This window comes from Rhinatrema bivittatum, chromosome 4 (genome assembly GCF_901001135.1).
Source record: "Rhinatrema bivittatum chromosome 4, aRhiBiv1.1, whole genome shotgun sequence".
Lineage (NCBI taxonomy): Eukaryota > Metazoa > Chordata > Amphibia > Gymnophiona > Rhinatrematidae > Rhinatrema > Rhinatrema bivittatum.
The window spans coordinates 463,847,103-463,870,974 of record NC_042618.1 but is presented as its reverse complement, the minus strand read 5'-3'; the positions used below and the strand labels follow the sequence as shown (position 1 = coordinate 463,870,974).

General features: G+C 44.9%; 1 protein-coding gene across 3 annotated transcripts in view; it reads left to right on the top strand.

Moving 5' to 3' along the window:
* Positions 1–23,872, top strand: part of LOC115089153 (GLIPR1-like protein 1) — a 229,005-nt gene that overhangs the window by 174,032 nt on the left and 31,101 nt on the right. For 2 of the 3 annotated variants that reach the window (XR_003856019.1, XR_003856018.1), the window contains 2 exons: positions 13,748–13,771; positions 14,204–14,289. Coding sequence is in view for 1 of the 3 variants with exons in the window: in XM_029597154.1 (XP_029453014.1) it covers positions 14,204–14,289 (86 nt within the window). In the remaining 2 variants the exon portion in view is untranslated. The remainder of the gene's footprint in view (positions 1–13,747; positions 13,772–14,203; positions 14,290–23,872) is intronic. The other variant, XM_029597154.1, reaches the window with a different exon arrangement.

Sequence of the window (23,872 nt, the reverse complement as noted above, 5' to 3'; positions counted from 1 at the left end):
TCATTGTCGGGCTATGGAGTTTTTTCACTATGCACTTTCCTCATAGATCCAAAACTACTATGGGTTAGATTAGTGAAATTCTATTATCAGTGGGTCTAAGCTGTTCAACCGCTTTCGTCCCTCACCTATATTGCAGATCTAGAACCAAAACCTAGTCTGATCCTGCTCATGCTCGCATTTACTCAGGGTTGTAAGTTTGACCCAAAATCTTCTCAACCCAATATGCGTCTATTCCGCTCCAGGCACAGTTTCACATAAACTTCCTGGACCTTGTAGCCATGAGTTATACCCTTATGCCTTCCAATACTGCCTCTGCAACAAATCTTTGCGCATGCATAGGGACAATATGCTTTCCAACACACAAGCACGCACAACCTCTTAGCTGCTCTGCAAGGAAGCTGCGTAGCTCCACCCTTGGCCCTTGCTCACTCTATGCATCCTCGGGCCACTTATCTAAGAGACTTACTGAACGCACTAGCAGACCTTCTCCATGTAGGTTTCCATCCTCTTGAATGGTCTCGGACTACATGTGTAGCGGGAAAAATCTTCTAACGCTGGGGTCAACCGAGCTTGCCCTCTGCGTCCGAATCAAACCATACGGTGCACAGATTCTACTCCCTACACATGTTTCCAATGCGTTCCCATAGACGCCTTTCTTCCATCAACGGCCTCTTAAATGTATCTCTTCTGCTGCCTCTCATAGCCAGCACTCTTCTAATGTTGAACCGGGACGGGGTTCACTGTTCCTCAGACCCATGTCTTGGCCGAGAGAGACCAGTATGCTTCCCATACTTCTCAATCTATCACACCAGTAACTAATTTGCCTTCTCACAGGTCAGGCTCAAATCGTAGACTCACTGATGTTCTCAGGTACTGGTAGCGTCACAAAACCTTCCACACATAAATCCTACCATTCAAAATGGCATGATTTTACCACATGATGCATACAAAAGGTCATTATCCTTTTTTTTTCTTTTTCTACACCACTCTTTTCTCTTGCTCCCTCTGATTCTGCTCCCCGGACATCCTCCATATAGGTACACCTCTGTTCCAATTAGTGTATCGTTTGGGAGTGGGGATACCCGATTTACAGTAAACCCCTTCTGAGTCAGCTTACCATGGATTATCCACTGATCAAGCCGCCTAGTCACGGAATGGAACCTGCATCTTATCCTTATAAGTCTCATACGTTCTCCGTTCGAGCCTTTCCATTCCTCTCATTTCACAGTTTGACGTGGGAAATACTTTCCCTCATAAATGTCATTTCTGCCAGCAGTGTCAGTGAGTTACACACTTTGTTACATACTCATCCGACCCTGTGTTCCTCCGTCACCGAGTGGTTTTTACGCATTCAACTTCCTATCTTTCTTAAGGTAGACGTTGCATCTCACCTTACTCAGGATATACTCTGCCCATTTTTCCCAACACCTCTCTCTCACCAGAGCGAGAGGGTTTTTTCCACTTCTTGGACAGTAATAGTGCACTTGCATTCTATCTAGATCGCACTACATTCCATAGGAATTCCACCTAACTCTTTCCTTCTGTGGCAAGAGTCAAGCTGCGAGTTCCAGTGGGCAAACAGACCTATTCCTCCTAATTGACTGTCTATATCTCTTTTCTACCAACAAGCAGGCATTTCACTACAACACTGTGTGTAACCACACTCTGTTGTGTCCGTCCCAGCCTTAATAGCTTCCCCTCAGCCGCTGCTGTTTGTACATATTTATCAGGCTGCAACCTGGAGTTCTCTCCAGGTTGCAGCCTGATAAATAGGTTGCAGCGAAAAGAGAAAGGTCCAAAGTGGTATAGTGAAATTGAAAGGTGGTAATGATCAATGTGTGGAGACAGACGAAGAAATGGCAGAAATATTAAACGAATTCTTCAGCTCTGTGTTCACTAAAGAAGACCCTGGAGAAGGACCATCTCTACACAACAAGAAACTGGAGGGAAGTGGAATAGATGAAAATCCTTTTACAGTAGAAAATGTGTGGGAAGAGCTAAAGAACCTGAAAGTGGACAAAGCCATGGGGCCTGATGGGATTCATCCAAGGATATTGAGGGAGCTCAGAGATGTTCTGGCGGGTCCGCTGTGTGACCTGTTCAATAGATCCCTAGAAACGGGAGTGGTGCCGAGAGACTGGAGAAGAGCGGTGGTGGTCCCGCTTCACAAGAGTGGGAACAGGGAGGAGGCTGGCAACTACAGGCCGGTTAGCCTCACTTCGGTGGTGGGAAAAGTAATGGAGTCTCTGCTGAAAGAGAGAATAGTGAACTATCTACAGTCCAGAGAATTGATGGACCAGAGGCAACATGGATTCACCAGGGGAAGATCCTGTCAGACAAATCTGATTGACTTTTTTGACTGGGTAACCAAGGAATTGGACCAAGGAAGAGCGCTCGATGTCATATACTTGGATTTCAGCAAAGCTTTTGATACGGTTCCGCACAGGAGACTGGTGAATAAAACGAGAAGCTTGGGAGTGAGTGACGAGGTGGTGACCTGGATTGCAAATTGGTTGACGGACAGAAGACAATGTGTGATGGTAAACGGAACCTTCTCTGAAGAGAGAGCGGTTTTAAGCGGTGTACCGCAAGGATCGGTGTTGGGACCGGTCCTGTTCAATATCTTTGTGAGCGACATTGCGGACGGGATAGAAGGTAAGGTTTGTCTTTTTGCGGATGACACTAAGATCTGCAACAGAGTGGACACGCCGGAAGGAGTGGAGAGAATGAGACGGGATCTAAGGAAACTGGAAGAGTGGTCGAAGATATGGCAGCTGAGATTCAATGCCAAGAAGTGCAAAGTCATGCATATGGGGAGCGGAAATCCGAATGAACTGTATTCGATGGGGGGGGAAAGGCTGACGTGCACGGAGCAGGAGAGGGACCTTGGGGTGATAGTGTCTAATGATATGAAGTCTGCGAAACAATGCGACAAGGCGATAGCAAAAGCCAGAAGAATGCTGGGCTGCATAGAGAGAGGAATATCGAGTAAGAAAAGGGAAGTGATTATTCCCTTGTACAGGTCCTTGGTGAGGCCTCACCTGGAGTACTGTGTTCAGTTCTGGAGACCGTATCTACAAAAAGACAAAGACAAGATGGAAGCGGTACAGAGAAGGGCGACCAGGAAGGTGGAGGATCTTCATCGCATGACGTACGAGGAGAGATTGAAGAATCTAAATATGTACACCCTGGAGGAAAGGAGGAGCAGAGGTGATATGATACAGACTTTCAGATACTTGAAAGGTTTTAATGATCCAAAGGCAACGACAAACCTTTACCATAAGAAAAAATCAGCAGAACCAGGGGTCACGATTTGAAGCTCCAGGGAGGAAGATTCAGAACCAATGTCAGGAAGTATTTCTTCACGGAGAGGGTGGTGGATGCCTGGAATGCCCTTCCGGAGGAAGTGGTGAAGACCAGAACTGTGAAGGACTTCAAAGGGGCGTGGGATAAACACTGTGGATCCATAAAGTCAAGAGGCCGCCAATGAAGAGTGGGTGACTCGCCAGAATGATGGCTACTGCCTGGAGACAATACCCTTAGTCAATAAACATACACATGGTTACTGTGACTCCAACATCACTCTAAGATTCAACAGCATGAGGAAATGTGGAAAAAAGGATTTGCACTCACAATGACGGGAGTAGCTGGCTTGTTACGGCGGTTACTACCCCAAACCAAATATCCAGATTACTACCTCCACCTTCCTCTATTCCTGATGCCTTTCAACTAGCTTGATCACTCCATTCTTATACTTCACTTTCAATGCATATCCAGCATAGTTCTCTGCTTCAACAGCAGGGGAAAAGAAAAACTGTTACTTCACACATCCAGCAGAGCTCTCTGCTTAAACGGCAGGGGAGAAGAAAAAAGGGTTCGCACTCACAAAGCGGGGAGTAGCTGGCTTGTTACGGCGGTTACTACCCCAAACCAAATGTACCTGATACTTCACTCTCGACGCATATCCAGCATGGCTCTCTACTTCAACGGCATCGGAGAAAGACTGATACATCACGAATTTCCAGCATAGCTCTCTGCTTCAACGGCAGGGGAAAAGAAAAACTGATACTTCACGCATATCCAGCATAACTTCAACGGCAGGGGAGATGAAAAAAGGATTCACACTCACAAAGCGGGGAGTAGCTGGCTTGTCACGGCGGTTACTACCCCAAACCAAATGTGCCTGATACTTCACTTTCGATGCATATCCAGCATAGCTCTCTGCTTCAACAGCAGGGGAGAAGATAAACAACCAATAAGGGCTGTATAACATAATCTGGGTAAAAACAAATAAGCATGGGTGTAGCTTGCTTATTGCGGCGGTTACTACTCCTACTACCTCTAACTAATCAAGCTAGATATTTCACTTGGATGCAGCTCCTCCACCGCTCTCTACATTAATGGCGGGGGTGGAAGGGAATTAGAACCAAGAGCTAAGAGAAACAGATAAGTATGGGAGAAGAAATGAGGGAAGCTTGCTGGGCAGACTGGATGGGCCATTTGGTCTTCTTCTGCCGTCATTTCTATGTTTCTATGTTTCTATGTTACCTTCACAGCCCATTATTGCTTAGAAACGACTAGCCGGCATGCTCCATGTTTCAAACGGCCAGTCCTTCTACTCTTATTCTTTTCGATTTAACTACCCAACATCCTTCTAACCCGTTAAGGGTTTCAGGATGCCCTCCGTTCCAAATTCCACCCCCGTCATTGCGCCTTTTGCGCGTCTTGGGTGCATTTGGTGCCCTCTCGGGCATCCTCAGCTCGGTACTCGCCCATATGTGAGGACTGCCATCCTGCTTGCCTGTGAGAAAGCAAGTGTTACTTACCTGTAATAGGTGTTCTTACAGGAGAGCTGGATGTTAGTCCTCACGAAACCCACCCACCACCCTGCAAAGTTGGTCTGTATATGTTTTTACTTTTATTTTAGTTTCGCTTGCACTTTTAGCTATAAGACAAGGCTGAGGGAGACACCTGTGGCTCACAGGGATAATTGCAGGCTGAGCATGCTCAGTGCACTCAGTGTGCCTGTGTCAGTCAAAGCTTTGTAGAAACTTTGACAGAAAAGTTTTCCGTACAGGGCTCCATCCTGTGATGTCACCCATATGTGAGGACTAATATCCTGCTGTCCTGTAAGAACACCTGTTACAGGTAAGCAACATTTGCTATCTACCCAGTCTTTGGCTAGTTTTTTGCTTTCGGCAGCTGATAGATGAGTCTCCTGCAGAAACGTTATTTTTGCATTCTGCCATCTGAAGGATTGCAAACCTTTTTGCCCTTTTCACTGGGGAGCCAAGGCCCGCCACATTCCACAAAATGCATCTTCATTTCTCAGCCATACCCCTTGGAAAGAGTTATTAGTAACAAACGATTAATTCCTCCAAAATGGATCTGTGAGACACACCCCTCCCAGCCTAGGATGGGGATGTCTCACAGATCTACACCCCAATATGTCCAATAATGGTGACCCTCATTTTGCATCTGCAACTAGAAAACAGATTATTATACCCACAAAAAACAGCATCATGCCTCTCCTGACCCACCTTATGTTTCTATGTAAATTCTCCATAGAAAGGAGGTTGGAGACCACCTAAATAAACCTTACCGTTTCCCCCGCCAGTAGTTATAGGTTAATGCAATTGCAACCAAACAATATAACAGAACGTGAACAGTCTGACATAGCCAGTAAAACAGCAATATGTACCCACAGCAACGAGTAAGAACATTTGGAACCCCTGTTTACAGTGAGTAATTCTCCAAGGTACTCGCATGATGAAGTCACCTTAGGTCCAAGGTTTCTGTGAAACTGTTTTACCGCCTCCACTGACTCAAAACTATGCCAGGCCCCTTTATACTCCAGCCGAAGCCTGGCGGGGTACCAAAGAGTGAACTTCACTTTCTATTGAAAAGATCTGCGCATATTGGAGAAAATTCTCGACGTTTAGTGGACACTGCTGCAGAGTAATCTTGAAAAATCATGATTTTGTTGCCTGCATAGGTCAAACTGGAGCAGCGCCTGTATGCTTCATTATTTCTGTTTTGTGACAAAAATTTAGGAATAGTGCTATCACCACCCTGGGCTTCGTGGCCTCCGGTTTCCTGATCCCCAGTCTGTGTGCTCTTTCAACAATTACCTTGCATGCCAGCTCTGCTAATCCCAGCTCCTGAAGCAGCCAGGTTTCTAGAGCCTTAGCCAGATCCCTTTCTGGCACTGTTTCTGGGATCCCCACAAACCTTATGTTCCTCCTGGATCGATTCTCCAAGTCCTTCACTCTATTTTCCAGGGTGGTGACTTGTTGCAACAATATTTCTTGCTTTTGGAGCAGATTCTGTGTCTCTGTCTCCACATCCGCAATCTTTTGCTGTGTGTCTGCCACTTGAAGTTTTATTTCTTGCAGCATTTCGTTTCCTACATTAATTTTCTGAGCCAGTTCAGAAAACCTGGGTTCAAGCGCTTGTACAACGGCCTGAGTGACTTCCCCGACCAAGTTCGATTTGTGTGCAGACGCGCTGGGGCTCGGCGGGCCAGTGCTCATCTTGCTGTTGGGTTGCCGACCCGAGATTTTTTTCTTTTCTTTGCAGCTTAGCTGCAATTCTATGTTCGCTGAGAAAAAACGAATCTATCGTTGTCTGGAGTGGTCCCGATTCCGCTTGAGCCGCCATGTTTCGCTATTGGGGCACAGAGACGGCACTTTTTCAGCGGGGGAGCCGGGAGCACGGTCTGCCTACAGCCTACCCGCTCATCAGGTCACGTGGACTCCCATCACAAATGAAATGTAATGTGGACAAGTGCAAAGAGAGTAACCCAAATTATAGCTACATAATGCAAGGTTCCACATTAGCCTTCACCACTCAGGAAAAGGATCTAGGCGTCATCGATTATACGTTGAAATCTTCTGCTCAGTGTACAGCAGCAAAGAAAGCAAATAGAATGCTAGGCATTATTAGGAAAGGAATGGAGAATAAAACAGAGAATATCATAATGCCTCTGTATCGCTCCATGGTGCAACCTCATCTTGAGCATTGTGTGCAGTTCTGGTAATCACATCTTAAGAAAGATATAGCACAATTAGAAAAGGTACAGAGAAGGGTGACCAAAATGATAAAGGGGATGGAACAGTTCCCCTATGAAGAAAGGCTAAAGAGGTTAGGACTCTTCAGCTTGGAGGAGAGATGGCTGAGGAGAAATATGATAGAGGTTTATAAAATAATGAGTGGAATGGAACGAGTAAATGTTTACTCTTTCGAAAAGTACAAAGACCTGGGGGGACACAATGAAATTACAAGGTAATACAAAAACTAATAAGAGAAAATATTTTTTTTACTCAATGCAAAGTGAAGCTTTGGAATTCATTGCCAGAGGATGTGGTGAAAGGTATTAGTGTATCTTTGTTTAAAAAAGGTTTGGACAAATTCCTGGAGGAAAAGTCCATTAACCATTATTAAGGTAGAGTTACAGAAATCCACTGCTTGTTCTTGGGATAAGCCAGTTTGGAATCTTATCTACCCCTTTGGATCCTGCCAGATACTTGTGACCTGACTTGGCCACTGTTGTAAACAGGATACAGGGCTTGATGGACCCTTGGTCTGATCCAGTATGGCAAGCCTTATGTTCTAAATTTCTGGGCTAGAGGAGAAAAAAGGACCAAATCAGCACCGTCGGTTGACGTCACCCATCTTACATGTCTTTATATTATGCTGTCCACAGAGAATACCTGTTTCCCGGTGATAGCAGGCTGAATTAGCCATGCTGTCTGGGAGCATCGTCGCGCAACCAGCAGGCGGAGCTTCTCCTAGAGTGCAGACTTTTGACCTCTGTGCGTCTGCGCGGTGAGGTTCCCGCGCGATTGCTTGGTTTACCTCAGTTTTTTTTTTGTTTTGCTTTTTGTTTTTTCCGCAAACAGGACTGCACGCGCGCGGTTTTTTTCTCCTCTCCTCGTCTCTTCAACTTTTCACATTTTTTTCAGCTTAGCAATGGCTCCGAAGCCATTGGGCTTTAAGTATTGCCGATGTGGCAAAATTATGTCCATCACCGATGGACAAAATTATTGTTACATTTGTTTGGGCCCGGAGCACAACACAGCCTCTTGCAGAGACTGTGGTCGGATGTCGCCCCGGGCCCGAAGACAGCGCACCAAAAAAATTGCGCGCCTACGGTCCCCTCACTCTTCGCCGGGCCCGTCGAAGAAAATAAGGAAGAAGCCAAGGAGATCAACTTCATTGGAAGGGGACTCGGCCAGGTCGGTGCCACCACCAGGGCCGCAAAGGGAGATCGAGGCTTCGACTCCCTTGAGAGATGTCAGCTGCGCCGTTGGAGACACAGGGCTCTGTGCCCCCTCGTTCCCGCTCCTCGATACCGAAGCACTCGGAGCACGGGAAGAGCAAAAGTAGCCACACGGCACATCTGCGCACGGCGCAATAGTGCATCACACGATGCTTCGGCGCAGGGCTCATCTCACAGCGCATCAACACCACAACTAATTCATGGCACCGGTTTGAGACTTGGTGCTTCAGATGCTGCTTCGGGGAGAGCTGCTTCGCTATCTGGGTCATCTCAACACAATGTTCAGAAAAGAAAGCATGTTCACCATCACCATCATGGTAATGCAAAGCATACGAAACTTTATAACCCACCTATAGCTCCACTTCTCACCTCTCCCCAAGATGCACCTCAACATGAGCACCATGTCAAACAAAAGGCCAAGACAAAACATCTCCAAATGGCTGAATCACCATGTACATATTCTGATGTGGAAATAGTTTCATCAGAGGGGGAGAGTTCTCAATCTGATTGGTCCTCTTCCTTGAGATGTCAGTCAAGTCGCCCTTCTCAAGATTTCTCTCTGGGGGCACCACCCCCTCCTTCAGAACCATTTCCTACGCCTTCACATCATACATTAGCATCAAAGGCAATGTCACAAATTTCTCTTGCTTTGTCTTTTTCCATGATCTTGATGAGATACATCCAAGGGATCTGGGTTCTCAACCTCCAATTTCTACTCCACATATCCCAGTGGTCCCGCCACCAAAGCAAAGAGAAAAATCAATTCCAGTTCCAGATCAACCAGATTCTCCACATTCACAATGGTCTACGTCGTCCCCTTCGTCATCTACAGGTTTTCCATAAGACCCTCCCAAGGGCCTTCCCGAACCATATTCTGCTTCCGAGGATCTATCCTACGCTAAATTTATAGAAAAAGTAGGATCTCTACTAAACATCGAAACAGGAAAACTTCCTGACCCTCGAGCGGAAGTTCTCGGTATCCTGAAGATATTTGAAATGCCGCCTGAACTAACTGCCTTACCACCACATGCGGTGTTGGATGCGGTTTTACATAAGATGTGGGAAAAACCTTTTTCTACCTCGGCGGCCTTAAGGAAAACAGATTTAAAATTACAGGATGCGAAATTCCACAATATATGACTCCACCCAGTTACCCCATAACTAGGTAGTGGTAGAATCGGCACTTTTACGGGCCAAAAGATCAAAACTCCATGGAAATTCACCACCAGGGAAGGATCATAAATCCCTGGATGATTTTGGCCGTAAGGTCTATCACGCCTCCATGCTGGCCACGAAGATACAACACCATCAGTTTTATGTAATACAGTATCTCTTCGAATGTTTATAGAGATTACGTCCAGTTTGTGTGGAAACCGATAATTCCTTACCACAACCATTCACAGACATGGAGGAGGGTCTCAGACACTCCATTCAGTTTGAGTCATTCGAATCATCGGCTCATTCTCAGCGACGGCAATAGTAGCACATCACATGGCATGGTTAAGAGCTAGTTCCGTAAGGGACGATGTCCATGACAAACTGTGGATATTCCTTGTTTGGGGAACAATCTTTTTGGTACCAAGTTTGGTGAAACGGTAACTCTTCTCAAGGAGCAGAATACGGCAGTGCAATCCCTGACTTCTTCAGATCCTCATTCTTCTTCTAAGAGATTTTATCCTTCATACCGAAGAAGACCTTATGGAAGGGCTCCCTTTAGATCGTATAACACGTATAGATCTCAGTATTATCAACACCAACCACAACCGCAGGCATCTCGTGAGTGACCTCGCCAACCATGTCCACCAAAACCAACTCCAGCAGCACCACCAAAGCCAGCACAGTCTTTTTGAGTTACCCAGAGCCACCTCCACCCCATTACATAGGGGGCCGCCTTCAGCTCTTTTATTCCAGTTGGGAAAACATTACTTTGGATCGCTGGGTGCTAAACATCATAAGAGAAGGTTACTGATTAAATCTGTTAACTCTTCCCACACTTCCACAAATTTCCTCTCTCAACATCATATCAAATTATTCGACAGATCTACAGGAACACTTGGTCAGTCTGCAGGCGCACAATTCCATCCAAATTCTTCCACATGCACTACAAAATCAGGGATTTTACTCCCCATATTTTTCTCATTCCAAAAAAGTCAGGAGGCCTTCGACCCATCTTAGATTTGAGAAATCTCAACAAACACATGCAAAAAGAGAAATTCAAGATGACATCTCTCAAGAGTATCCTACCCCTCCTGCAACCCAACGACTGGCTATGCTCCATAGACCTGAAGGATGCTTATTCCCATATACCCAAGCACCCTTCCTCCTGGCAATACCTTTGTTTCCAAATTCAGAACATCTATTATCAGTTCAAAGTACTACCCTTTGGCCTTTCCTCAGCCCCAAGGGTGTTCACAAAATGCTTAGCGGTGGTGGTGGCTCATCTCGATACAGATTTTTTTCCCTATCTCAACGACTGGCTGCTGGTAGCCTCGGATCAGACTACCTTAAAGACTCATGCATTCCAAACAATCAACTGTCTTCAGAAGCTGGGATTCATAATCAATTACAAAAAATCCCATCTTCAACCTACCCAAGTTCTACAGTTCATTAGAGCCCTCATCAACATGGTACATCAGAGGGCGTACCTACCACACGACAGGATACAAACTCTGTCCTCTCTGGCTCAACATCTCTTCAATCAATCACAGGCATCGGCACGACAAATTCTTCAATTGTTAGGTCATGTGGCAGCAGCCATCCATGTGGTCCCATACACAAGACTCCACATGTGTCGTCTACAATGGGGACTCAAGAACCAATGGTCACAGTTCTGGCAACCACTGTCAACCAGAGTACGCCTCACCAGACAAATGCAAACAGACATTCAATGGTGGACGAATATCAACCACCTGAACTCAGGAGCACCATTCCAGCGCCCTCCTTATCAAGTCACTCTCACTACGGATGCCTCACGGAAGGGCTGGGGAGCCCATCTAAACAACTTAAAGACTCAGGGACGTTGGTCTCTTCGAAAGTCCAACTTTCAAATCAATCTCCTCGAACTTCAAGCCATTTGGAAAACACTTCAGACCTTCTCAGCAAAACGTCAAGGACAACATCTCATGATGTACACGGACAATCAAGTAGCCATGTTTTATATAAACAAAGAAGGAGGGTCAGGCTCCTGGATCCTCTGTCGAGAAACTCTTTGCATACTGACGTGGGCAATATCCAACCAAGTCTCGATACAAGCCACTTACCTTCCTGGTCTCGACAATGTAACAGCATATCACCTCAGCAGAATTTTCCATCCACACGAATGGACTTTGAACCGGGATGTAGTGGCCAACATATTCCATCAGTGGGGATCTCCAACCATAGATCTATTTGCCACAGAGAGCAACCGACAAACTTGGACATTTTGCTCTATCAAACACAGCAAACTTCGTTACGCTCCTGATGCTTTCCTCATTTCATGGACGCAGGGCCTACTTTACGCTTACCCTACCATTCCACTAATTTCCAGAACAATACAAAAATGCATCACAGATGCAGTGGACATGATACTCATAGCCCCATCCTGGCCGAGACAGCCATGGTATCTGTATTTCAAACGACTATCCATTCGCCCACCGATTCTACTAGAAATCCATCCCCAACTTCTAACTCAGGAAGGGGGATCCCTTCTTCATCCAATGCATCAATCCCTCCTTCTGACAGCATGGAGATTGAAAGGCACGTACTAAATTACCTGGGACTCTCATATCAACTTGAAGATGTTCTCATTGAATCCAGAAAGCTGCCCACCAGGCGTAACTATGCGGAAAATGGCGCCGGTATGCAGAATGGTGCAGACCAAAAAACCTAGACCCTTTCTCTACAACGATAACACATCTTCTAGAATACCTCCATACTCTTTTTCACAGCGGGTCTCGCATACGCCTCTGTTAGAGTACATGTTAGTGCAGCTTTTCACCGTACTCAAAACGGACTACCTATTTCCAACCACCCTTTAATCTCCAGATTCTTGCGTGGTATTCTACATCTGAGACCACCGGTCACAAAGCCGCCGGTACCATGGAATCTCAATATCGTACTGGAACAACTAATGTTTCCTCCTTTCGAACCTCTAGACGCCTGTCATATCAAATAGCTTACTTGGAAAACAATTTTCTTAGCGGTAACATCAGCAAGGAGAGCAAGCGAATTACAAGCCCTAGTTCACTACTTCCCGTATTTACAATTCTTTCATAATAAAGTCACACTTCGTCCACATCCCACCTTCCTCCCAAAAGTGGTATTGGCATTTCATATCAATCAGACCATTACTCTACCGATTTAAAGCCAAAACCTCATCAGAACGACAGAGATAAACTTCTCCACACCTTAGACTATAAAAGGGCATTGCCTTATTACAAAGAACTCATTCAGAATCCAGACCATCTTAGTTATTCCTCTCTTTTAACCCAAATTCTCCTAACCAACCAGTCTCCAAAAGGACTTTGGCTAGTTGGCTGTCCCAATGCATTACCTTTTTGCTACAATAAGCATAATCTACCACTACGAACGACACCAAAGGCACACCAAATAAGAGCAACTGCAACATCAGTCGCCCATTACAGAAACGTTTCACTGATAGACATTTGCAAAGCGGCAATTTGGTCTTCTTTACATACTTTCACAGTACACCACTGCTTACAACAGCAAAGCACTTCTGATGTGGCCATGGGCTCGGCAATCCTGTCAACCATGACACAAAGATAAGACTGTCTACTGTATAAAGACTTACGGGTGGCGTCCTAACCTACAAACAAACATCTAGACACCACCCGGGAGCTTGGAACTCCCAGACAGCATGGCTAATTCAGCCTGCTATCACCGGGGAAAAAGCAAGTTTGCTTACCGTAAACGGTGTTTCCTTAGCAGGATGAATTAGCCATGCTATCCCTCCCACCTCCCTAGACAGTCTGCACAAATACACAAGATACTTTTTACATTCTTTATTCTTCTCGCTTTGAAACAAGAGACTGAGGTAAACCAAGCAACCACGCAGGAACCTCACCACGCAGACGCACAGAGTTCAAAACTCTGCACTCTAGGAGAAGCTCCCAGACAGCATGGCTAATTCATCCTGCTATCTATGGAAACACCGTTTACGGTAAGCAAACTTGCTTTTATAAGTAAGCAATTTCACTTAATCAATATTTTTATGTAATTTTTACCCAGTGCACTCACTTCCTTATTCCTTCCCAATGTATAGATTTACTAGAAATCCATCTTATATTTTTATCCTATCTGTGTATTACTTGTGTACTCAGTGCCTTGTAAGTTTATGTAATCTGCCTTGGGCTTATCTTTTGGAAAAGACAGAATATCAAAGGCTTATTAATAAATACATACATTTTCATAACATAAAATTGTAAATTTGTTGTTCATTTATCTCCTTTTTCCTGGAAATTTTTCTAGACCCTGAATTTGAATTACTTGAGTGTAAGTATGAGGTCAATTTTCAAAGCCATTTATGTGGGTAAATAATATTCTGGGGCAATATGTGTGCTTTTAGGGACATCTAGCACAGACATTCCCAGATGCATGTTTAGGTCAGGGGAAGAAAACAATACAGATTGCATTTTCAAATCTATGCATCATTTTCTGTTAAAACCTTCCTACACGAAAAGAAGATGAAAATGTCTGCATGTACTTTGCACCTGTGGTATGTTTCCCTTTTGAAAACAGGTACAGAGTCCCCTTGGATGTTGAAAATGTCATGCATACAGATTTCAGTTCTGTTTAGTAGTGAGTGGTATTGCATCTATTCATCTGTTCATTAGATATTGGAATCTGGCTTCAATATATAATAACAGTTTAGAAAATGGGATTCTTATCTAATAGAATATTTTTTATTTTTTTTTTATCCTGCAGAGGAAATATCAGAGGAAGAAAACCTTTTATAGAAGGGGAAGCTTGCAGTTTATGCAAAAATGAAAAATGTCTGGAAAACATGTGCAGTAAGTCTCTAAAATCAGATTTACTACCATTCTGAATGTAATAACAGATGGTAATGTATGATACATTGTAAATAACCTGAGAGAGGGGTATGGTCATACAGGTTCAGAATATATGCAAACCTTCAGGGTATTGCAATAGAATGCAAGGACTAATGCATTCGGCATCTGAAAAGTATGAAATTCTACAACTGCACAAGCTAGTTTTCATTTTATTCAGTGTTTTAATTTCACACTTAACTACCCTCCTCCACAATCTCATCCCATCACCAGCAACATATTAAGGAATCTTCAGGCTATTGACCCTTGCATCCTTGCCACCACCATCTCATCTCTCCTATGTTGTCAAAACCTGATCTGGCTATTTTTGTTTAACTTTATATTTTCACGTAGATAAGCAGGATGAATTAGCCATGGTGTCTGGGATGTCCTGTAGTGGCATAGCTCTCAAAGTAATGTTCTAAGATTTGCTGTAGTGTGTGCCTGCTTGGCACCTCCCCCCCCCCCACCTCCAGAGTCTCCTCAGTCTGTTTTGCATGAGCCTGACCAGCACAAAGCTCTCGGTCTCCTCTCAACTTATTCTGTGGGGGAAAAAAAAAAGAAAGAGGTTTATTTTACCTTATTGCCTCTTCCTGTAGTTAGGCTTAACTACTGATTTACAGATTCGTTGAACTCTGACAGAAAATGCCTCGTCCAAGCTTTAAATCCTGTAATTGCGGGAAAATAATGTCTGTTACAGACAGACATACCTCCTGTTATATTTGCCTGGGCCCACAACACGACCAGGCTGTGAAGACTGCGGACGCATGTCCCCTAGAACACAGTGGCAACGTGCAGCCAAGATCCAAGAATTAAAGCATGCTGCGTCAGGATCATATGCCCCCTCTGAGGACTCTGCTCGATCCTCCCCATGCGTTGAAAGAGTCTGTGTGTCCACAGGCTGCTTCGGTCGGTCCTTCCGCTTTGACTGCATCAACTTCCAAAAAGCGCCCGTTGACGCACAGCGCAGGCAACGCATCCACTGCGTCGAAGAGGGCAGCAGCATCGCCAGGCGTCGCAGTGTCAACCAGCATCGGTGCTCCTCCGCATCATCAACACATTCGGCGCAAGCAAGTCAAGCAATGCTTCGGGATCGAAGCATGGACCTAAAACTTCGATGCATCGAAGCACTACAGTGTGAACTCATCACCATAAGTCGCTATTATTGACTCCATCAGCGCAAAAGCCTCAAGCAACCAAAGAAACACATTTCTGGCCATAAGAGGCAAAAAGAGCCATCGCCTCTTTTGATTGTGGATAAAGATCCTCTGTCTTCTTCCCCTGATGTTATGGATCTGCTCCTGTGAAAGGAGGAGGTGCAAGAAGACGCCGCGGCAGCTAACCGTCCATCAGACCCAGAGGGAGTTGCCCCAGAGTGGGGCGGAGTGAGGTCGTCTAGCAGAGACAGACGCAACACTTGATGCATCCTCACAGTCTCCACTATCCAACCATGAGGAGCCCTTACGTAAGAGGCCACGGAAAATATCATGGTGCCTAATCTGCCACCGCAAGCTACACCACAGGATACACAACCTCAGGAGACATTGGCCTCCTAGACAATGTCACAAATTTCCTTAATCTTGGCACAATTTTTGACAATGGTGGCAGATCAGGGAGGATGCCTGCCAGAACCATCACAGGAGGCTCCACTGTCGCCTCCAGACAGCCCCAGTCCTGGTCAGGCTCCGGCATCCCCTTCTCCTCCTCCGGCTGACCAATCGCCTCTCATCTTCACCTGGCTTCTCAACGGAGTACCCTTCAGACCCCCCAGAAGAGCAACCAGAACCAGTCTTGCCTCCCGAGGACCTCACACATTCGAAATTTCTCGAAGGTGGCACAAACACTAAACATCGAAACCAAGCGACTGCCGGATCCAAGAGCGGATGTTCTCGGCTTATTAAAGGTCTTTGAAACTCCAGCAGAACCAACTGCATGTCCATCTCATGAGGTGCTGGATGCTGTGACGAAAAGAGCCTGGGAAACACCGCTATCAAGCCCCTCCACTTCAAGGAAGTCAAGAGTTGAAATATCGAATGCAACAGTCTTCCTACTATTCGCATGTTCAAGTGCCTCATGCCTCAGTAGTGCTAGAGTCAGCGAAGCAAAAAGCCCGTAAGTCAAGGCTACATTCAAATGCCCCTCCGGGTCGAGCCTCCAAACATATGGATGATTTTGGTAAGCAAGCATACCAATCAAGTCTGCTCAATGCAAAGATCCATCAATTTGTAATTACCCAATACCTTTTTGAGTGCTTACAAGCTTTAAAGCCTAAGCTTCAGGAGGGATCTCCTGATCAGCACCTCCCTGAGGAGTTCCACCATATGGAAGAGGGTTTGAGACATCTCATCCGTACAGTATATGAAGGGTTTGAGACATCTGCGAAGTCCACGGCAAATGCCATCGCAGCAAGAAGACGTACATGGCTGAGGGCAAGCGCCATTAGAGAAGATATCCATGAGAAGTTAACAAACCTCCCCTGCTTGCCGGACAATTTATTTGGCGACCAGTTCCGGCAGACAATGGCTCAATTAAAAGAGCAAAAATTAGTGGTACAATCTCTAACTGCTCCTTCGGATTTTTCAACCTCCAGACGATATTATACATCTTACTGCAAGCCACAATATCAGCGTACACCCTTCAGGCCTTATCCACCTTCACGTCCTCTGAACCAGTGTGTCAGGACACACCAGTGTGTCGCCAAGCACACGCAGGTGTGTCGCCACACTTCCCGGACCCCCGCTGACTCAGCTGCTCCCCTTATCCAAGCGAAATAGGTCTCCACCTGGGCTTAAAATGCTGTGATAGCCCAGGCGGAACGCAGCAGGACAGCTGGAGACAGCGGCACCGGCATGTTCTCTTCTTCCCACCCCCCCATGGCCCGGAAGAGGAAGTGGCGAGCAGCAGGTGCGTGCACGGGAAGAAGAGATCATGCTAGTGTGGGCAGCATTGGCCTGAAGAAGAGAAGAGAGGCACGGCCTGAAGAATGAGCAGCGAGGCTCGGAGTAAAACGAGGAACATCAACCCCTGTGGCTGATGGGACTCCTTTCTCCACGAGATTTGAAAGTGAAGGAGGTTGCTGCTGCCTTTAGGGTTGGAAGTGGAGGAGGCTGCTGCTAGTTCGGGTGGGGGGGGGGCGGAAGAGTGAGTGAATGAGCAAGCATATGTGTTTGAGATCTTGTGTGTGTCTGAGACAGCATGCATGTGAATGATTGAGAGCCTGTGTGAGAGAGCATGAATGGAAGTGTATGATTGAAAATCTGTATGTGTGTGTGTGATTGAGATCATGTGTATGCATGATTAAGAGCCTCTGTGTATAAGTAAGAGAGAGAGCATGTGTGTGATTGAGAGCTGGTTTAGGTGAGGGAGCACGTGAGTAGGTGATTGAGAGCCTGTGTGTAAATGAGAGAAAGAGAAGAGAGCATGTGAATGAGTCTGTGTGTGAGAGAAAAACACAGAATGTATTAGAGATGTGAATCGGAACCAGAATCGGATCCGATATCAGTTCCGATTCACATCTCTATAGATGTGAATCGGAACCAGAATCGGATCCGATATCAGTTCCGATTCACATCTCTAGAATGTATGTGTGTGATTGAAAGCCTGTGCGTGTAAGCATGAAAAGACAGACAGCATGTGTGTAAATGTGTAATTAAGAGCCTATATAAGTGAGAGAGAAAAAACGTGTATATGTGAGCAATTGAGAGCCAGTGTGAGAGAGAGGAGAAAGTTGCAAGCAAACTATTCCTCCTCCTAATTCAAAACAATCTCAGGGCACTTGGATATCAAACTGTTAGTGCCACTGGCACTAATGGGCCGCGGGAGCCTTCCCTTACCCATGGTCCGCCTGTTTGGGCCTCTCCAGGGTGCCGTACCTTGGCGGCAAGCCACTGCTGCTGCTCCCCGAGCCGTCCTTCTCCCGTGCGGAGCTTCGACGCCGCTGGTCCCGATTCCTCCGGGTATCCCTTAGCTTGCGCGCGCGCCGAGATCCTGCCTCTTAAAGGGACTGCGGCGGGAAAACCAAGCCTTGCCCCTAGCTGATGTCAGGACTCACCGCCTATTTAAGGAAGCTTCCCTGACCACACTTAGACTTGGCAACAGGTTTGCTTGGCTTCGTTTCTGGTACGTGCTTGCTTCTGTGTTCCTGCTTCCTGAGTTCCCGTTCCTGTGTCCAGAGTACCAGTTCCTGCCTTCCTCGTACCTGCTCCTGTCTCCCGGCCCTGTTCCACCTCCTCCTCCCTCGGACGGATCTTCCTGGTTTTGATTTCGGACTGGACTTCACGCCTCTTGTTTGCCACCTGCCCCGGACTCTGGATCGGACCACACACCCCCGGACTCTGGATCGGACCACACACCGTCTCATCAGAACTTCATTACAGGGGTCCACCTAAGTCCAGCCGGCCCCCGGAAACCAAGCGCTCAACCTGCTGGGGAACGGGGTTGGTATTGGTGAAGCTTCTACCTTTGGCCCCTGTCGTCCGTCGGCCTCCTGACGCCGGGAACCTGTGGTGGGTCTTCCACCCAGGTGGCGATAATTCCAGCTCAGGCTGAGGGTCCGCAACCTACGGCGTGGTCACAACACAAACATTCCCAGGTATGCAGAGCAAAACATTTTTTATATTCTTATTTTTCATTATTGGGCCTTTGTGTCTGCTATTTTGAAATATTTTATTGGTATCTAGAAATTTTTTTATGAGTTTATAATTATTGGATATTCCATTTATTAGCTGTTTTGAAATAATCTGTTCTTTTTGTTAGTGTGGTTTTACTGCAATTGATTTTATATTTCTTGATTTGTATTATAAGGACTGATGTTTCTTTTTCCTTTGTTACACTGCTTACAGAGACCCTGGCTTGTTGCTGTTTCCAATTCAGTTTTTGTCTGCATGTTTCTATTTATGCTTTATGGTCTCTTTATTCTTTGTTAGGTGAGGGTCTGCATATGTGACTGAGGTGAGGTATTCTGCTGGCGTGTAGTTTCTGTGTAGGGCTCTATAGTAGCCTGGCTTGTTCCGTTTTTCCTAATAGGAGGTGTATTGGTGACTTAAGGCCTGGTGTAATATTTTCAGTGTTGCCTTTTCTTAGGTAAGGTGTTTACTGTTTGAGTACTGGAAATTGGTGCTGTTTTGGTCTGGGATGTTTCTTGGATCTTCTCTGCAAATAGATTATCCCCTGTACAGGGGAGGTCCGCTAAGCGATCTTGAACTTCTGGGAGTAAATCCGAGGATTTCAGCCAAGCCCACCGTCTCACACTTATTCCAGCTGCTGACAACCTGGACACCGTATAAAAAACGTCATAAGCTGACCTGACCTCATGCTTACCTGCTTCGAATCCTTTTTGAGAATGGAACATAAGAATATAAGAAAATGCTATACTGGGTCAGACCAAGGGTCCATCAAGCCCAGCATCCTGTTTCCAACAGTGGCCAATCCAGGCCATAAGAACCTGGCAAGTACCCAAAAAACTAAGTCTATTCCATGTTACCATTGCTAATGGCAGTGTCTATTCTCTAAGTGAACTTAATAGCAGGTAATGGACTTCTCCTCCAAGAACTTATCCAATCCTTTTTTAAACACCGCTATACTAACTGCACTAACCACATCCTCTGGCAACAAATTCCAGAGTTTAATTGTGCGTTGAGTAAAAAAGAACTTTCTCCGATTAGTTTTAAATGTGCCCCATGCTAACTTCATGGAGTGCCCGCTAGTCTTTCTACTATCCGAAAGAGTAAATAACCGATTCACATCTACCCGTTCTAGACCTCTCATGATTTTAAACATCTCTATCAAATCCCCTCTCAGCCGTCTCTTCTACAAGCTGAAAAGTCCTAACCTCTTTAGTCTTTCCTCATAGGAGAGCTGTTCCATTCCCCTTATCATTTTGGTAGCCCTTCTCTGTACCTTCTCCATCGCAATTATTATATCTTTTTTGAGATGCAGCGACCAGAATTGTACACAGTATTCAAGGTGCGGTCTCACCATGGAGTGATACAGAGGCATTATGACATTTTCCATTTTATTCACCATTCCCTTTCTAATAATTCCCAACATTCTGTTTGCTTTTTTGACTGCCGCAGCACACTGAACCGACGATTCCAATGTGTTATCCACTATGACGCTTAGATCTCTTTCTTGGGTTGTAGCACCTAATGTGGAACCCAACATTATGTAATTATAGCATGGGTTATTTTTCCCTATATGCATCACCTTGCACTTATCCTCATTAAATTTCATCTGCAATTTGGATGCCCAATTTTCCAGTCTCACAAGGTCTTCCTGCAGTTTATCACAATCTGCGTGTGATTTAACTACTCTGAACAATTTTGTGTCATCTGGAGATTTGATTATCTCACTCGTCGTATTTCTTTCCAGATCATTTATGAATATATTGAAAAGTAAGGGTCCCAATACAGATCCCTGAGGCACTCCACTGTCCACTCTCTTCCACTGAGAAAATTGTCCATTTAATCCTACTCTCTGTTTCCTGTCTTTTACCCAGTTTGCAGTCCACGAAAGGACATCATCACCTATCCCATGACTTCTTACTTTTCCTAGAAGCCTCTCATGAGGAACTTTGTCAAACGCCTTCTGAAAATCCAAGTATACTACATCTATCGGTTCACCTTTATCCACGTGTTTATTAACTCCTTCTAAAAAGTGAAGCAGATTTGTGAGGCAAGACTTGCCCTGGGTAAAGCCATGCTGACTTTGTTCCATTAAACCATGTCTTTCTATATGTTCTGTGATTTTGATGTTTAGAACACTTTCCACTATTTTCCCTGGCACTGAAGTCAGGCTAACCGGTCTGTAGTTTCCCGGATCGCCCCTGGAGCCCTTTTTAAATATTGGGGTTACATTTGCTATCCTCCAGTCTTCAGGTACAATGGATGATTTTAATGATAGGTTACAAATTTTTACTAATAGGTCTGAAATTTCATTTTTTAGTTCCTTCAGAACTCTGGGGTATATACCATCCGGTCCAGGTGATTTACTACTCTTCAGTTTGTCAGTCAGGCCTACCACATCTTCTAGGTTCACCGTGATTTGATTCAGTCCATCTGAATCATTACCCATGAAAACCTTCTCCATTACGGGTACCTCCCCAACATCCTCTTCAGTAAACACCGAAGCAAAGAAATAATTTAATCTTTCTGCGATGGCCTTATCTTCTCTAAGTGCCCCTTTAACCCCTCTATCATCTAACGGTCCAACTGACTCCCTCACAGGCTTTCTGCTTCGGATATATTTTAAAACGTTTTTACTATGAGTTTTTGCTTCTACAGCCAACTTCTTTTCAAATTCTCTCTTAGCCTGTCTTATCAATGTCTTACATTTAACTTGCCAGCGTTTATGCTTTATCCTATTTTCTTCTGTTGGATCCTTCTTCCAGTTTTTGAATGAAGATCTTTTGGCTAAAATAGCTTCTTTCACCTCCCCTTTTAACCATGCCGATAATCGTTTTGCCTTCTTTCCACCTTTCATAATGTGTGGACTATATCTAGACTGTGCTTCTAGAATAGGTTTTTTTTTTAACAATGACCACGCCTCTTGGACATTTTTTTACTTTTGTAGCTGCTCCTTTTAATTTTTTTCTAACAATTTTTCTCATTTTATCAAAATTTCCCTTTTGAAAGTTTAGCACGAGAGCCTTGGATTTGCACACTGTTCCTCTTCTAGTCATTAAATCAAATTTGATCATATTATGATCACTATTGCCAAGCGGCCCACCACCATTACCTCTCTCACCAAGTCCTGTGCTCCACTGAGAATTAGATCTAAAATTGCTCCCTCTCTCGTCGGTTCCTGAACCAATTGCTCCATAAAGCTATCATTTATTCCATCCAGGAACGTTATCTCTCTAGCGTATCCCGATGATACATTTACCCAGTCAATATTGGGATAATTGAAGTCTAACCAACCAAGCAGAGACGTAAAGCAGAAACGTCTTGCACATCAATCAAATCAAAAATTCAAGCGTGCAAGAAACAGGTAACCAAGTCCATCAAAAAACTTATAGTCAATTTTTTATTGAGATAATGCTTTTAAACAATCATTCATGGCAACTCCATAGTTCTTCAAACATGCAAGTGAAAAGTCCCCCGACACGGTCCGTGTTTCGCGGTAGCTGCATCGAGAGGGACCCACGGTTAATTTCATCTTATAGCGCTCCACGATGAATATATAAGATGAAATTAACCGTGGGTCCCTCCCGATGCAGCTACCGCGAAACACGGACCGTGTCGGGGGACTTTTCACTTGCATGTTTGAAGAACTATGGAGTTGCCATGAATGATTGTTTAAAAGCATTATCTCAATAAAAAATTGACTATAAGTTTTTTGATGGACTTGGTTACCTGTTTCTTGCACGCTTGAATTTTTGATAATTGAAGTCTCCCATTATTACTGCACTACCAATTTGGTTAGCTTCCCTAATTTCTCTTAGCATTTCACTGTCCGTCTCACCATCTTGAGCAGGTGGACAGTATTATACCCCTATCACTATAGTCTTCCCCGACACACAAGGGATTTCTACCCATAAAGATTCAATTTTGTATTTAGTCTCATGCAGGATGTTTATCCTGTTGGACTCTATGCCATCCCGGACATAAAGCGCCACACCTCCTCCCGGGTGCTCCTCTCTGTCATTGCGATATAATTTGTACCCCGGTATAGCACTGTCCCATTGGTTATCCTCTTTCCACCATGTCTCTGAGATGCCAATTAAGTCTATGTCATCATTCACTGCTATATATTCTTATTCTTCCATCTTACTTCTTAGACTTCTGACATTAGCATACAAACATTTCAAAGTTTGTGTTTTGTTTGTATTTTCATTCTGCTTTTTAATTGATAGGGATAAGTTAGAATTTTTTAGCTCGGGTGAGTTTTTAGTTACAGGCACTTGGACTATTTTTCTCATTATTGGAACCTCACTGTCAGGATGCCCTAATTCTAATGCATCATTAGTATCCTTTGAAGATACCTCTCTCCGAACCATGCGCTGCTGAGCGACTGTCGGCTTTCCCCTTTGTTCTAGTTTAAAAGCTGCTCTATCTCCTTTTTAAAGGTTAGTGCCAGCAGTCTGGTTCCACCCTGGTTAAGGTGGAGCCCATCCCTTCGGAAGAGACTCCTGAAACCGCTCCAGGAGAGATTCCCCAAATTCCTGTAACTGCTTGAACAGATTTATTTTGTATTGGGTCATATACAACTGATATGTCACAATATGAGAGATGAGCATAGAGCCATGAAAAACTCTATGCCCAAAAGCATCCAGGAACTTTTGCTGCTCCTTTGCTCTTCTGGGCAGACTCCACCACCACTGAATGATGCGCCAACTGCATTTTCTGGAAACTAGGAGCTGGCTGTACCAAATAAGTCGCATCCGTCTTGCGTTAACCAGAGGGACCGTACCTGGATGTTCCCAGTTGCACTGCTGAAGATCCAGCAGAATATCATGCCCCGGGATGGACATTATTTCTTTAGGCAAGTTTATTTATTTTATTGATTTAATTCTTTTCTATGTTGTTTCTGTTAAGACAGAATACATATC